Raw genomic sequence first — 13,616 nt, forward strand, 5'->3', positions numbered from 1 at the left:
CTGTCATATTGTCTGTGTGTGTTGTGTACGTTTGGACGGGATGGTGCTAATTTCGTTGTAATGGTTCTTGTTACTCTGAACAATGACAATAAAGGTAATTCTGATTCTGATACATGACCGCTGCTTTATTTGACTCTAAAAGTTGTGTTGTTGTTGTTGTTTTTTATTAACAAGGTCATATTTTCCAGAATAAAATCTAATAGATACAAATGTTAAACGTGGTTTTATTCTGAAGAGATCAGAAGAGACTCTGGAGTTAAAAACATCTCCTGCTGCGCTGCAACTTCTTTCTTTCACACGTTTTATTTTGATTGTTTTTATCTTAATCTTTTCATTAATTTAACCCGTGTCTAACTTATTTTATTATTAACTTATTAATGGACTCTAACTGCTCTTTAACACACAATCTAATCATTCATATTACAAGTGCCATATCCAGATTCATTATCAGTAAGGGGAACAGGGGAATCCTTTTATTATTATTGTTCTTATTATCTATTTTTCAATTCTTAAACACTTATAATATAAAGTAGTTTCTGGTTTCTGTGGTTTAAGTCAGTGTGTCGGTTTATTCTAAGAATTATAGACAGTGAATGATTGTTTTTATCATTACTTATATTATGTAATTATTGTTGTTAGTATTAAATATAATTACTATTCTTATTATGGGTATTAATATTGTTATTAACCACAGAAACAGCGTGTTAAAACAGGAACTTGTGCTTTAGTTCTACAAGAAAAACACCACCATTAGAGGCAGAAAGTCAGCAGCAGATTAAAGGTTAAAGTTAAAGTTATTTTTCTTTATTGATGCCAGAAAAAGTGACGCACTTATAATTGATTATGAATCAACAAGTGCATGGCGTAAAGACGAATAAAAGACACGAATATCGATTATTTAAAATAAAACATTAGGAAATAAACACAGAAACACCCGGAGTTCATTTTCTAAGTTCTAGTTTGGCAACAAAAAAAAAGTTCGTCTGATCGATCAAATCTTTTTATTTTGTTTTATGAATATTGCGGATTAAACAGGTTTTAATAAATTGTAGCTACTATCTGTGTCAGCGACATTAATGTGAGGAAATACCAAACATGGCTCAATCATTGATAAAAAAAAAATCGTTTTATTGTTCTATAAATCCGCCTTTTTATCATGCTTTTATTGTGAAAAATCAGTTTTACTTCTTACAAGTCTTAATCTTTCTATGAGAAAAAAGTTAGAAGTCTTTTGAAATGAATTTTATTTGCTTGCAGTAAAACAGGTATTTAAACATATGAATACATTATTTTAAAACTAATCTACACGTTGTAATTTAACTGAAATATAAGTGTAATAATCGGAGCAGGTGAACTAAAGATAAAGGAGGATCAGAAGTGGAATAAACTGAAGTGGTTTGGTTTCTGTGTGTTCAAAGTGTTGGAGGATTATGGACGAAATGTGCAGCTCGGCTGGTTGTTCAGCGGGTTGATGATCACAGAAACATCTGCTGAGGACTAAAAGTTTCACTGCTGCAGAAAATAAAACATCGGTGCTAAAAGACTTTTAACCAAAATTTTAGGAACTTTTATAACTTTGATGCTTGTCAGACTTCTGTAGAATATTACGATGTGAAGACAACACATTAAATCCAAAACATTTTTAGAAACCCTCAGGGGGATATTAGGGTCCTGATCAAATCAAAAGAGAAAATGCAGATTCAAAAAAATAAATTATGCAATGAACAAAATACATTTGAAGAATAACAAGTTGCCTTTCATACAAACAATAACTTATATCACATCTTGAAAGAATGAACATAGATAGATAGATAGATAGATAGATAGATAGATAGATAGATAGATAGATAGATAGATAGATAGATAGATAGATGTGCAGCAGCTTCCTAATGTGGGACTCTGTAAAGTCATAAATGATAAAAGGTTTAGATAACATGGTGCAGCTTCGTTCCAGTCCTCATCATTTAGAATAAAGTTTAATTTTCAGGTCGGATCAACTGAAGGAAACTATTTCTTGCTTCCACATTTTCTGTGTTTGCCTATATGTTGTTTTATATCCTTTAAAGCACTTTGTGGTTTTTTTTTCCTGTGAAAAGCGCTTTATAAATAACATTTACTTACTTACTTACTTACTTACTTACTTATTAGATAATTCCACATTTTCACCAATTTTAAGTGAATTAAGAACGCGTAAAGAGACCAGGAGCAGCTGATTTGGGCCTTTATTCTCTCGGCTCCTGTTGCACCAGATGAACCCAACAACCTGAGGAGGGTCCACTAAGACCCGGACTCACGGCTGCAGGGTCACTAGTGGTTGTCGGTGCGGGTCTGCAGCAGAAGAGGGAGGGAGGGTCTCTGGTCTCTGTGAGTGTTTGGTGGTGGATCATTTGAGCAGACACGCTTCTATATAAGTCCACACAGCAGCGCGCTACCGAGCGGCCTCTCTAATCCGCCTCTCCAGGCTGGAGACGCCAGCCAGATCAACCAATTACAGGAGTTATGGACCCTCCGAGGACCCCCACCCAGCAGAGGATACTCTCTATTAGAGAGATCTGGGAGCATCAGGATGCAATCTGACACGAAGCAGATTAAAGAGACCCGGAGCTTAGAGCGCAGGGTGCAAATACACCAAATACACCTCCACTTTTGGACACGGGGAGGTTTATTATAAGGAGGGGGGGGATCCATAAGCACTTTCGGAAGGGTAGATTATGACCTGAACACGGACATGAAATGATTTAATCAGCTCTTTGTTGCAGCAGCTCCAGCAGAGACTCGCTGAGTGCAACTTGAGACTCAAAGGAGGATCAAAGTGCTGCTAATTCTGGGACGAGACCATTCTGTCAATTCACTAAAACCTCTCCGCTTAACAGTGGCGTTAAGACCTTCTGCTAAAAGAGAACCAGGTACAGGTGTGTGTGTGTGTGTGTGTGTGTGTGTGCAGTGGCGGACTCAGAGGGGGGCAGGAGGGGAGACAAAATGACGAAAAAAAACCCCACAAAAAATTACTAAAAGAAGACACAAAATGACCCCAAAAAAAAAGACACAAAATTACTTAAAAAGACACAAAATGACGAAAAAATTCACAAAATGACCCAAAAAGACACAAAATGAGCAAAAACAGTAATTAAAGGGACCTTCTACACACAACATGGTAAAGTGCCATTCATATAAAACTCACATTAAACTTTCATATCAAGGTGGGGGCCACAAAATATCACAAGGGCCACAATTGGCCCGCAGGCCGCCAGTTTGTGACCCCTGGTCTAGATGGTGAAAACAAGAGGAAGTGTCTTATTGGCTGCTCTTCACACCTGCAAAAAATGATTATGTGCCCTCTAAGGTTCCTCTTCATATAATACATTATGATGATGTGCCCTCTAGTGCAAAATAACTTGATAATGTGCCTTAAAGGGTTAGCTTAAATGTGCCTTTAGCTGCTGGTTTTGTTGCTCCATGTTCTGCAGAATGGGCCCTTTTTATTTTTTCCCCCTTCAACCAGTGTGTCTGCCACTGTGTGTGTGTGTGTGTGGACAGTTAAAGTGACCAGTTGGGTGTTAAACCCATGTAAAGACTTGGAAGCATCCTAAACAGAAGGTCAGATGTAGGAGCTGAGTTATATTTAACATCTTAATTGATTCAATAAAAGCATGTGTGTGTGTGGCGCCACCTGTAGATTACTTCATAACTCCACTGCACAAGCATATTAGTTACATGGAGACATTTATAGGAGCAGATTACAGCAAACTGTTTCAGCTGGGCCACACTTTAGTAGAGAAAAAATATACCAAGGGCCCCCTGCACAACAATGTCTGTATTTAATACAGAGCACCAATTTCACTATGTGACATGTCATTAAAAAACTGAAATAGGCACAAGGAAGCCAGGTAAAAAGATCAAACTTAGCCTTGATAATAGAAATATCCTCACAGTAAGTCGAAATAATGAGATTAACAAGTCATAATTCTGAGATAAAAAGTCATAATGATGAGAAAAAGTCATAATTGTGAGGTTTTTTTTTTCATTTTGTCTTTTTTTGGTCATTTTGTGTCTTTTTTTTGTCATTTTGTGTCTTTTTTGGTCATTTGGTGTCTTTTTTTGGTCATTGTGTCTTTTTTTTGGTTGTTTTGTGTCACAAACGTTTTCATAATCTGCTTGCTGACAGAGAAGAAAAATGAATCATTTATATTTAGTCATGACTCCGCCCCCGTTTGAAACCCTTAAAGCATGTAGCATCAACATCCAACAGCTCCACTTTGTTCACTTGGTCACGTACACAGAGCTGAAATGTCTCTGTCGTGGTTCACAGCCAAAGAGCTGCAGGCATCAGATGAAAGACAAGACAACAATCAAAATGAAAAGGAGCTTTATAATAATGAAAACGTTCCATTTTAAAAACAGTTCGTCTTACAGAGTCAGAATTTAAAAAATGAAATAAAATAAAGTCCGTTGTTTAGAAAGAACAAGGTCAACAGATTGCTGTAAAAGTGGTGCTGGTGGAATCTTTAGCTGCAAATTTACCTGAAGAATTTCTGAGAGCACCATTTAGATACTTTTTGCATAACATAAAAACGTGCAAATATCCTAAATCTTTTTTTAAATACATTTTTTGTCTCTTCCAAATTGACTAATTTCAGCCACGTCTGAATTTTTTTTTTTTTTATTCTTCTTGCTCTCTCTCTCGTCGATAGAATTCAAAATATTTGCAACATCTGTGAGGAAAAACTCACATGAAAGAAGTGTACAAATTTAAAAATGCCTTAAAAAGTAAACAAAAATGACTAAGGCATAAGTTATCAAATCTTCAAACCAGTAAGATCATGTACAAACAACCTGAGAACACATTTTGTCAACATAATCCATGACTTTTTTTTTTTTAGTAAAAAGAACTGAAGTCTTTACACAAGTCCTTGACGTGTCTCAGTACCGTCGCCACCTGTTGTCATGGTAACCACGGTTGCTACCCTTGTCGTCGTGTCTGTTGCCGCTTCTGTTGTCGTGGTGACGGCCGCCGCTCCGGTCGTTCTGGTGGTGGTAGTTGTCCCGTTGGCCGTGCTGCTGATGGCGTCCGGCTCCCGCTCCGTCTGCGTATCGTTGGTTTCTGCCGCCGCCACTGCTGCTGTTGCCGTGGGACGGGTGACGGTAGGGGGCGCTGTCGTGTTGCCGCGAGCCGCCGCCACCAGAGTTACCGCCCGGCGACAGCTGCCTCTGCAGCGGCTTGGAGAAGACGCCGTTCAGCTGGTCGATCTGCTGCATGTGGAGCTGCCACATCATGTTGTTCATCTACGGAGACGGACAGAAAAAACAACCGCAGTTTATTATGCTAAAAGATGCTAACTCCTCAGTTAGACATTTTGTAATGTCTAAACAAAATGACCAAAAAAACACACAAAATGACAAAAAAGACAAAATGATCAAATAAAACCCACAAAATGACAAAAAAAGACAAAATGACCAAAAAAAAGACAAAATGACAAAAAAGACAAAATGATCAAATAAAACCCACAAAATGACCAAAAAAAAGACAAAATGACAAAAAAAAAGACAAAATGATGAAAAAAAAGACACAATGATGAAAAAAAAGACACAATGACAAAAAAAAAGACACAATGACAAAAAAAAAGACACAATGACAAAAAAAAAAGACAATGATGAAAAAAAAGACCAAAAAAGACACAACATGACCAAAAAAAACCCCACTAATATTCAAGTCAGATTATACACTATTCTGTCCTACAAAGTCTAACTGCAGTAAATACATTTTTTGGTCAAAATTGAGTTACAACTAAAAATGAACTCCTTGCAATCATTATTTCTCTGAAATAAAGCTAAATTGAAATCTAAAACTTTGTCACAAGATAAAACATTTACTACAAAATCCAACTCTAAACAAAAGCAAACCACAGTAATGTATTTTTATTTCAGCTAATGAAAATGTTTTTTCAATTTTAGTTTTCGTTAACTGTTGGTCTGAACACGCCACATTAAAATAAAATCTATAAATGATGTCATGAGTGCAGTGCTGTGTCATTATAGAAGGATAAAACGTTACCATGGCGTGTTTCTGGAGGTTATCAGGAGAGGAGAGGGATCTCTGCATCTGGGGCGGAGGAGTATACGGAGGAGAACTGAACTGGATCGGAGTCCTGGAAGAGTTAAACAAACCACTATCAAATATTTTATCATCATAACAAGGCAACAAGTCAGCTTCTTATTCCACATAGAGGTTTGACTTCAACGTTTGATTTTTTTCCCCTCAAGATTTCTTTGTCATCAATGAAAAGGTCATGAGTTTTAACTTTTTGTAGGAAGGCTTTATGAAAAAAACATTTCTGAGTCACAAACACATTGAGCTGAATGTGCAAAATGGATGAAAATGAGCCACAGGGAGAAAAAAGGTCAAAGCTTCAAATAGTAAACAGTTAAAGCACTAATACAAATGGCAATATAACAAAGTTAAACAGATCATACTTTAGTGTTTCAGTGTTTTGAGTATTTTTTTAATCGTTTGCTTTATAAAATGACAGAATATACACTACAGGCCAAATGTTTAGAAGCAACTTAAATGTTCTGTTCTCAATGTCTTTGTTAAAAACCAGTGTGTATTCTGTGTATCTCTGGATGTGTTTACTATATGATCAGACTTTACCTTTATTGAATTAAACCATTTTCCTCCATTGAACTTTAGGCAAACATTGATGTTATCAGACCATTGGTGAATAAATGTTACCAAAAGAAAAGAAGGGCTTAGTTTTAGGGTGGAGGAGATTTGGAAGAGTCACAACTTCAGTTCAAAAGTCAAAAACAAATCACAGTTTATATTATTCACTTCATCTCTTTGTCTTTTGAGAGTTTGGAGTCAAAAATCCCAATAAATCTCAACTGTGTTCATATCTCTGACAAAAGAAACAAGAGTTCAGATTTATACATTTTGTTGGACGATGATAAGTAAAACTGGGGATATGGTCACATATATTCAGTAGTTTAAAAAAGAACTAAATCTTGTCCTAATTTTACATCTTATATGATATAATTGCAACCTGTGTTCATGTTTGCAACTTTTAAAATTGTTCATGGAGCATGATTGTCATTTGAAAGTAAAAAACATAATAACTTTCATAATTTTGAGTTGTTTTGGGGTTCAAAATGTTGCTCCAGTAATTCAAAGTGAAACAATTATCAGATCACAGGCAAAGATTTTTTCTTTTTAAGTGACACCATCATGGCACGCTTCACACTTTTTATATCTGGGTTAATGACATGATTAATCCAGTGTCAGTTGGTGTAACCAGGTACTTTTTTCCCCCATAAAAATCTGACTATATACAGGAAAATAAATGTGAAAAAAAAAATACAATCCACGTTTACTTTGCAACATTATGGTGTATAACAAATTATACATAATTTGTCAAAACTTTAGAAAAAATTGTTTGTTTTAGAATATGTTCTGCTCAATATTGACGAAATGTGTAAATGTAGAAATACTAAAAAACAAAAAACATTTGATGTCATGTTATGATGATTCTTACATGTATAAGTCCACTTAAATCCACTGTAGGTGGATAAAGTATTTAATATTTCTCATTATTTTGTGGTTACACCATTTGATATCTTGCCAATCCTTATTTGACTCATATAGAGGCAGAATGAAAAGTAAATAAAACAGCCAAAATAGCCGACTAAGCCGACTCCAAAGGGTTAATAAGGATGAAATGCAACAGTTGAAAATAAACCATATGTACATTAAACTGGTCCTAATGTAGCTTTACAGCCTCTAAACAGGCTCTGCTGCATGAAATCTGGCATGAAAGGTGGAAAGGATTGCACACAGAGTCTTCTCTATGAGAAAACACAAACCGCTCCAATCCCATTTAATGCCAAATCTTTTGCCAAACTCCCATTTTGGTGCACGGAGAACTGCCAAGAGCATGAAAATCCTGCATGTCTGAGTAATATTCAGTAAGGAGGAAGCATCTCTGGGAACAGATTCAACATGCACACTAACAAATTTGGTACCAATTACAAACATAGACTCGAGCCGTTCCTCAAACAGTAACCAACTAGTGACAGGTGAAGCTACCAATAATTTACCATTATTAGAAAAGAACCACAGAACACAAACGTGGGAAAATATTTCATGGATTTTCTGAGTATGCGACTTTGCCCAAGATGTGTCTTTTAAGCTTATACAGAAACGTGTGATTTACACACATTTTACACAGTTTATAGAACTATAGAATTTAAAATAGAGAAAACCTAAAGAAAAAACTTTCAGCTGTGACAGTCTTTTATATAAACTACAGGCCAAAAGTTTAGAAGCAACTTAAATGTTGTGTTCTCAATGTCTTTCTATAAAACCAGTGTGTATTCTGTGTATTTCTTGATGTGTTTACTACATGATCAGACTTTACCTTTATTGAATTGAACCATTTTCCTCCATTGACCTTTAGGTAAACATTGATGTTATCAGACCATTGGTGAATAAATGTTACCAAAAGAAAAGAAGGGCTTAGTTTTAGGGTGGAGGAGATTTGGAAGAGTCACAACTTCAGTTCAAAAGTCAAAAACAAATCACAGTTTATATTATTCACTTCATCTCTTTGTCTTTTGAGAGTTTGGATCCAAAAATCCCAATAAATCTCAACTGTGTTCATATCTCTGACAAAAGAAACAAGAGTTCAGATTTATACATTAAGAGTATCAAGTAAAGTATCAATTAGAGTCAAATGTGTTCTAATAAGTGACTCTTAATACAATAGTCACATTTATTTTGTTGCAAAGTATAACAATGATGATCTTTTTTTGTACGAATTTGATCTTGCTTCCAAACTTTTGGCCTGTAGTGTATTTGACCAGAAATTGAGTTGAAATCGGTGCAAGAGGCACATTTAAGATGCAGCTGAGCAGCGATATAATGAGAGCTGTGTGTGTGTGCAGAGTTGGAGGACTCATGTCTCTGGTGGAACAGAACAGAACCAGCAGCTGCTGTAACGCTGCTGATGATGATCACCACATTTTGTTTCTGGTTATTAGGCAAACTGTGGGTGAGATATTCTTCTTACCTCTGGCCGTGAGGGTTGGGGGTGTTAGCAGGACTCGTGTTCTGGGAGTTCCCTGGACTGCTGCTGTGACTGCTGCCTGCAACCAGTCAACAGGGGAAAAATAACTTTTAGTAAAAGAGAAATCATATCTAGTTTGAAAATAACTACCACACATACCACTGGCAGTACAACAACCAAGTACTTTTATCATGAGTCATATTGTCTGGAACATATTTAAATAAATACACATGTGGTACTACATGATCAGACTTTACCTTTATTGAATTGAACCAAGGTTATAATAGTTTTGGATTTTCATCAGTTTTAGTTTTAATTTCGTTGTGATTTTTTTGTTTTCAAATTCAGTTAGTTTTAATGAGTTTTTAGAGTGAGTTTGCTAGTTTTAATTAGTTTTTATTTTTTGGGAAATGCTTAGTTTTAGTTTAGTTTTTATTAGTTTTAGTTTAGTTTTTATTAGTTTTAGTTGTTTTGTAATGGAGTATTTGTTGGGTCCAGATTCAATAAGGTCACAATAAATGTTGCCTGTTTGTCACTTTTTTCTCGTAAATTTGAGAATTTTTTCCCGTAAATTTGTCTCATTTTTATCGTTAATTCATCACTTTTTTTCTTGTAAATTTGAGATTTTCAAAAAAATTTGTGTTAGTGTTAGTTTTTTTGTAATGGGGTATTTGTTGGGTACCAGATTCAATAAAGTCACAATAAATGTTGCCTTTTGGTCATTTTTTTCTTGTGAATTTGTGACTTTTTTTCTTGTAAATTTGACAATTTTTTTCTTGTAAATTTGTGACTTTTTTCTTGTACATTTGTAAGATTTTTTTCTATTAGTTTTAGAGTTAGTTGTAGTTGTTTTGTAATGGGGTATTTGTTGGGTGCCAAATTCAATAAGGTCACAATAAATGTTTCCTTTATTTCCTTTGTCTGATCCATCTCAGCCCCAATAAGTTTATTAATTCATAAAACCAGATAGATGAAATAGATTTCATATCAACCAAAAAGGTTTACGGATGAAAAAAGTTGACAAAGACGAAAACGAAGGACATTTTCACTATAATTTTAGTTAGTTTTGGAACCACAAAATACAGTTTCAGGTAGTTATCGTTTTTTTTAAAAACTCTCGTTTTTATTTTTATTTCAGTTAACGAAAATGTTTTCTTCAAGTCTAGTTATCGTTATTTCTTTAATTTTCGTTAACTATAATAACCCTGGTAAGAAATAAATGACAAGTGAACCATTTATAATGCAAAGTTTGATCATTTAAGATGGCAAAAACACACGGCATTAAAGGAACACTCCACCGTTTTTTCATATTAAAACATGTTATTCGGGTAAGTAAGACGAGTTGATACAGACCTCTTGCGTCTCAATGCGTGCACTCAATCGCCCTGGCGTGCGGCGCCACTTGGCTAGCACTTAGCTTAGCCCAGTTCATTCAGTAGGATCCAAACAGATGGACAGTTAGAAGCGACCAAACTCCTCCACGTTTTCCCTATTTAAATACAGCTACACGAGTAGTTAAACGACCAAGTATGGCGACACAAAATAAAACGTGGCGCTTTTCTAAGCGGATAAAAAGGAGAAATATAATGTATGGCGGAATAGCACTTGGGAGCCCTTCGACTCGGCGCAGTAATATCATCACTCCTGAAAAATCTTCTCCCCTCTGAATGAACTGGGCTAAGCTAAGTGCTAGCCAAGTGGCGCCGCATGCCAGGGCGATTGAGTGCACGCATTGAGACGCAAGAGGTCTGTATCAACTCGTCTTACTTACCCGAATAACATGTTTTAATATGAAAAAACGGTGGAGTGTTCCTTTAAGAAATCTAATAAAACCGAGGCCGGCATGGCGATGTTGAACAACGAAGTTCTGTTTTGTTTGGCAAAGATTCAGAGAGTAATGGTGCAGAATGTTCTGTGCTAGTGAGCATTGTGAAAGGTTCAGTTCTTCCAGACAAAGAGTCGGTAAGATGATGTACCCACCGATGATGAAACCCAGAAACCCCCACCAGGTTCCTGGGGCACCCCGAGGTGATTTTCAGGGCTGTTGTGTTGAGACTTGAGGGCATTCTACAGATTTGTATTGTTAATTAATCTTCCATAGAAGTTGACTCATCACAACCACATTGTGAAAAGCCACACAATGCACATCAAGATTAAATACCAGGACGCAGTCCAAACAATTAGGTGACTAATTTGAAATATGTTGAGTTGATTTATTATTGACAAGATAAGATTTTTTTTCAAATGTTGGTGTCTAAATTAATTAGTTTCTCAAGTTGTACTTTTTGATTTCTTAATCAAAGTGAAGAACCTGCAGAACAAACAGTCGCTCCTCAGCTAAAATCTTTCTTAATCGTGCAATGGACAAAATATTCTCTCACCAGGTTGGTTGAAAAGGCCTTCAAGGATGCTGAATATACAGTCGTGGAAAAAAATACAAAAGACCACCCTCTTTTTGTTGGTCATTTTACGTATTTTATGGTAATTTTGTGTCTTTTTTTGATCAATTTGTGTCTTTTTTTTGTCATTTTACGTCTTTTAATTGGTCATTTTACGTCTTTTATGGTAATTTTGTGTCTTTTTTTGATCAATTTGTGTCTTTAATTGGTCATTTTACGTCTTTTTTGTTCATTTTGTGTGTTTTTTAATCAATTTGTGTGTTTTTGTCATTATACATATTTTTTGGTCATTTTACATCTTTTTTTGTTCATTTTGTGTCTTTTTATTGGTCATTTCATGTCTTTCTTGGTCATTTTGTGTCTTTTTTTGATCAATTTGTGTCTTTTTTGGTCATTATATGCTTTTCTTGGTCATTTTAACGTCTTTGTTCATTTTGTGTCTTTGAATTGGTCATTTTATGTCTTTTTTGTTCATTTTGTGTCTTTTTTTGATCATTTTGTGTCATTTTACACAAATGTTTGCTAATAAACGAGGGTTACAAACTGGGACTACGGATCTTTCTCAGCCCAGTAGCAGCTGATCTCACCTGATCTGAACTGGACGTGGATGGTCCTCCCGTGGACCGCCGTCCCGTCCAGCAGCTGCATGGCGTACGGCACCGACACCTCATGTTTATACACGGCAAAACCAAACGTCTTCTGCTTCCCATCAGAGTCTTTAGGGATCTTAGTCTTGATCAGAGGTCCTGCCTGAACAAAGAGAAAAAACGAGCTTCAATACCCAAACAACAACAAGCAAAAGCTAATGCTAGCTGCGTTAGTGAATCAAACACATCACTTTTAATTGTCAACAGCTGGTGAACAAGCAAACATTAGCCAGGGTTCCCACTCCTAACCTGGAATTATATTCAAGGACATTTTCAGCCTCTACAGAGATGGGTTTTCATGTCATACACTAATATATAGATCCCTGACCTGCTCATTCTTTGGAAGTGTTCTTTTTTACAGTTGTAACTTTTATTAATTGTTTCTAGTCTTCCTGACAGTGTCACTCACTCCTGTAATAAGAGGACAACACAAACATTTAAAACTGTCTATTACTGCCCATTTTCTGCTGTTAAACCAACCTGTCAAGCCCTTTGAATTGCATTTGATTTGTTTAAAGGTTACAAAATCACACACACACACAGAAAGAAGAATAATTATTTAGTTTAAAGTAAAAAACAGCCATAAAACCTACACAGTGCACTTTATTTTCTCATCCCCAGCCACCCTATATCCATACTTCTGTGTAAATATTTTTGTCCTATTCTTATTTTTATTTAATGTGTGCCTTAATATGCAATACTTTTTAAACAAAAAAAAAAGACAAGACACTCACAAAAAGATACAAAAACACACAAACCCAAAAAATTATAATACTATTATTATTACCAGTTAAACAGCTGCGTTAGAGCATTAAACCGTCACTTTTAACTGTCAACAGCTTTAATTAACATTAACGTTATAACGGACAACAGGTAACCATGGTTACTGCAACATGAGAACCTCTAACGGAACATTCTGGCTTCATTTATTATTTTAACTGTGAACCTGTTAGCATGTTAGTCGTTAGCTCCACCAACTGTCTGTTGTTAGCATGTTAGCCGTTAGCTGAAGCCGTCTGTTGTTAGCATGTTAGCCGTTACCTGAACAAAGAGCTCGAAGAGAAGCTCCTCCGTGACTCTGGGGTCCAGGTTCCTGATGAAGAGGGTCCGGTCCGCCTCCTGCTCGATCCCCATGGTGCTCTACCAGCAGCTTACTGGAGCTCTGTACACGGATAGAAATGTTTCTGTCGACTAGCGTTAAAAATAAGAGAAGCGCTCTGTTAAATACGACCGGAAGGCCTCAGTTATCGGAAAGGGAAGTGTCGTAAAACGGGAGCTTCCGTCGTAGTGAACAGCGGCAACTTTACGACACAGAAAACACGGCTCCTTTTCATTCTGCCTGTATATAAACCACTTAAACATCTTTGTTTTAAGCTCCATAATCAGCTCTATATGACCTGATTATTATTGTTTTACTTTTGACTAACTGGATCAACATATTGAACACGTTTTTGTTTTTTTTACAAAAAACATACAAAAACACACTAAAATACAAAATTATACAAAAAATA

At 35.9% G+C, this 13,616-nt stretch overlaps 1 protein-coding gene across 1 annotated transcript; it reads right to left on the reverse strand.

Moving 5' to 3' along the window:
• Window positions 1–4,349: 4,349 nt before the first annotated feature.
• On the reverse strand, window positions 4,350–13,398 carry rbm7 (RNA binding motif protein 7). Its single transcript, XM_059332035.1, has 5 exons — window positions 13,147–13,398; window positions 12,046–12,208; window positions 9,063–9,138; window positions 6,053–6,146; window positions 4,350–5,283 (listed from the first exon to the last, which is right to left on the reverse strand). Exons 1-5 carry the CDS (start codon window positions 13,237–13,239, stop codon window positions 4,921–4,923), a joined length of 789 nt encoding a protein of 262 aa, XP_059188018.1. The 5' UTR covers window positions 13,240–13,398; the 3' UTR covers window positions 4,350–4,920.
• Between the last annotated feature and the right edge of the window lie 218 nt (window positions 13,399–13,616).

The sequence above is a fragment of the Centropristis striata genome, chromosome 4 (genome assembly GCF_030273125.1).
Source record: "Centropristis striata isolate RG_2023a ecotype Rhode Island chromosome 4, C.striata_1.0, whole genome shotgun sequence".
NCBI lineage: Eukaryota > Metazoa > Chordata > Actinopteri > Perciformes > Serranidae > Centropristis > Centropristis striata.

What these genes read in the sequence shown, in the direction of transcription:
- rbm7 (XM_059332035.1), bottom strand. Translation starts at nt 13,239, where the DNA reads ATGGGGATCGAGCAGGAGGCGGACCGGACCCTCTTCATCAGGAACCTG. An exon ending in TCTTCGAGCTCTTTGTTCAG is followed by an intron (nt 12,209 to 13,146) that starts GTAACGGCTAAC and finishes CTCTTTGTTCAG; the next exon opens with GCAGGACCTCTGATCAAGAC. An exon ending in CCCAACCCTCACGGCCAGAG is followed by an intron (nt 6,147 to 9,062) that starts GTAAGAAGAATA and finishes TAACTCTTCCAG; the next exon opens with GACTCCGATCCAGTTCAGTT.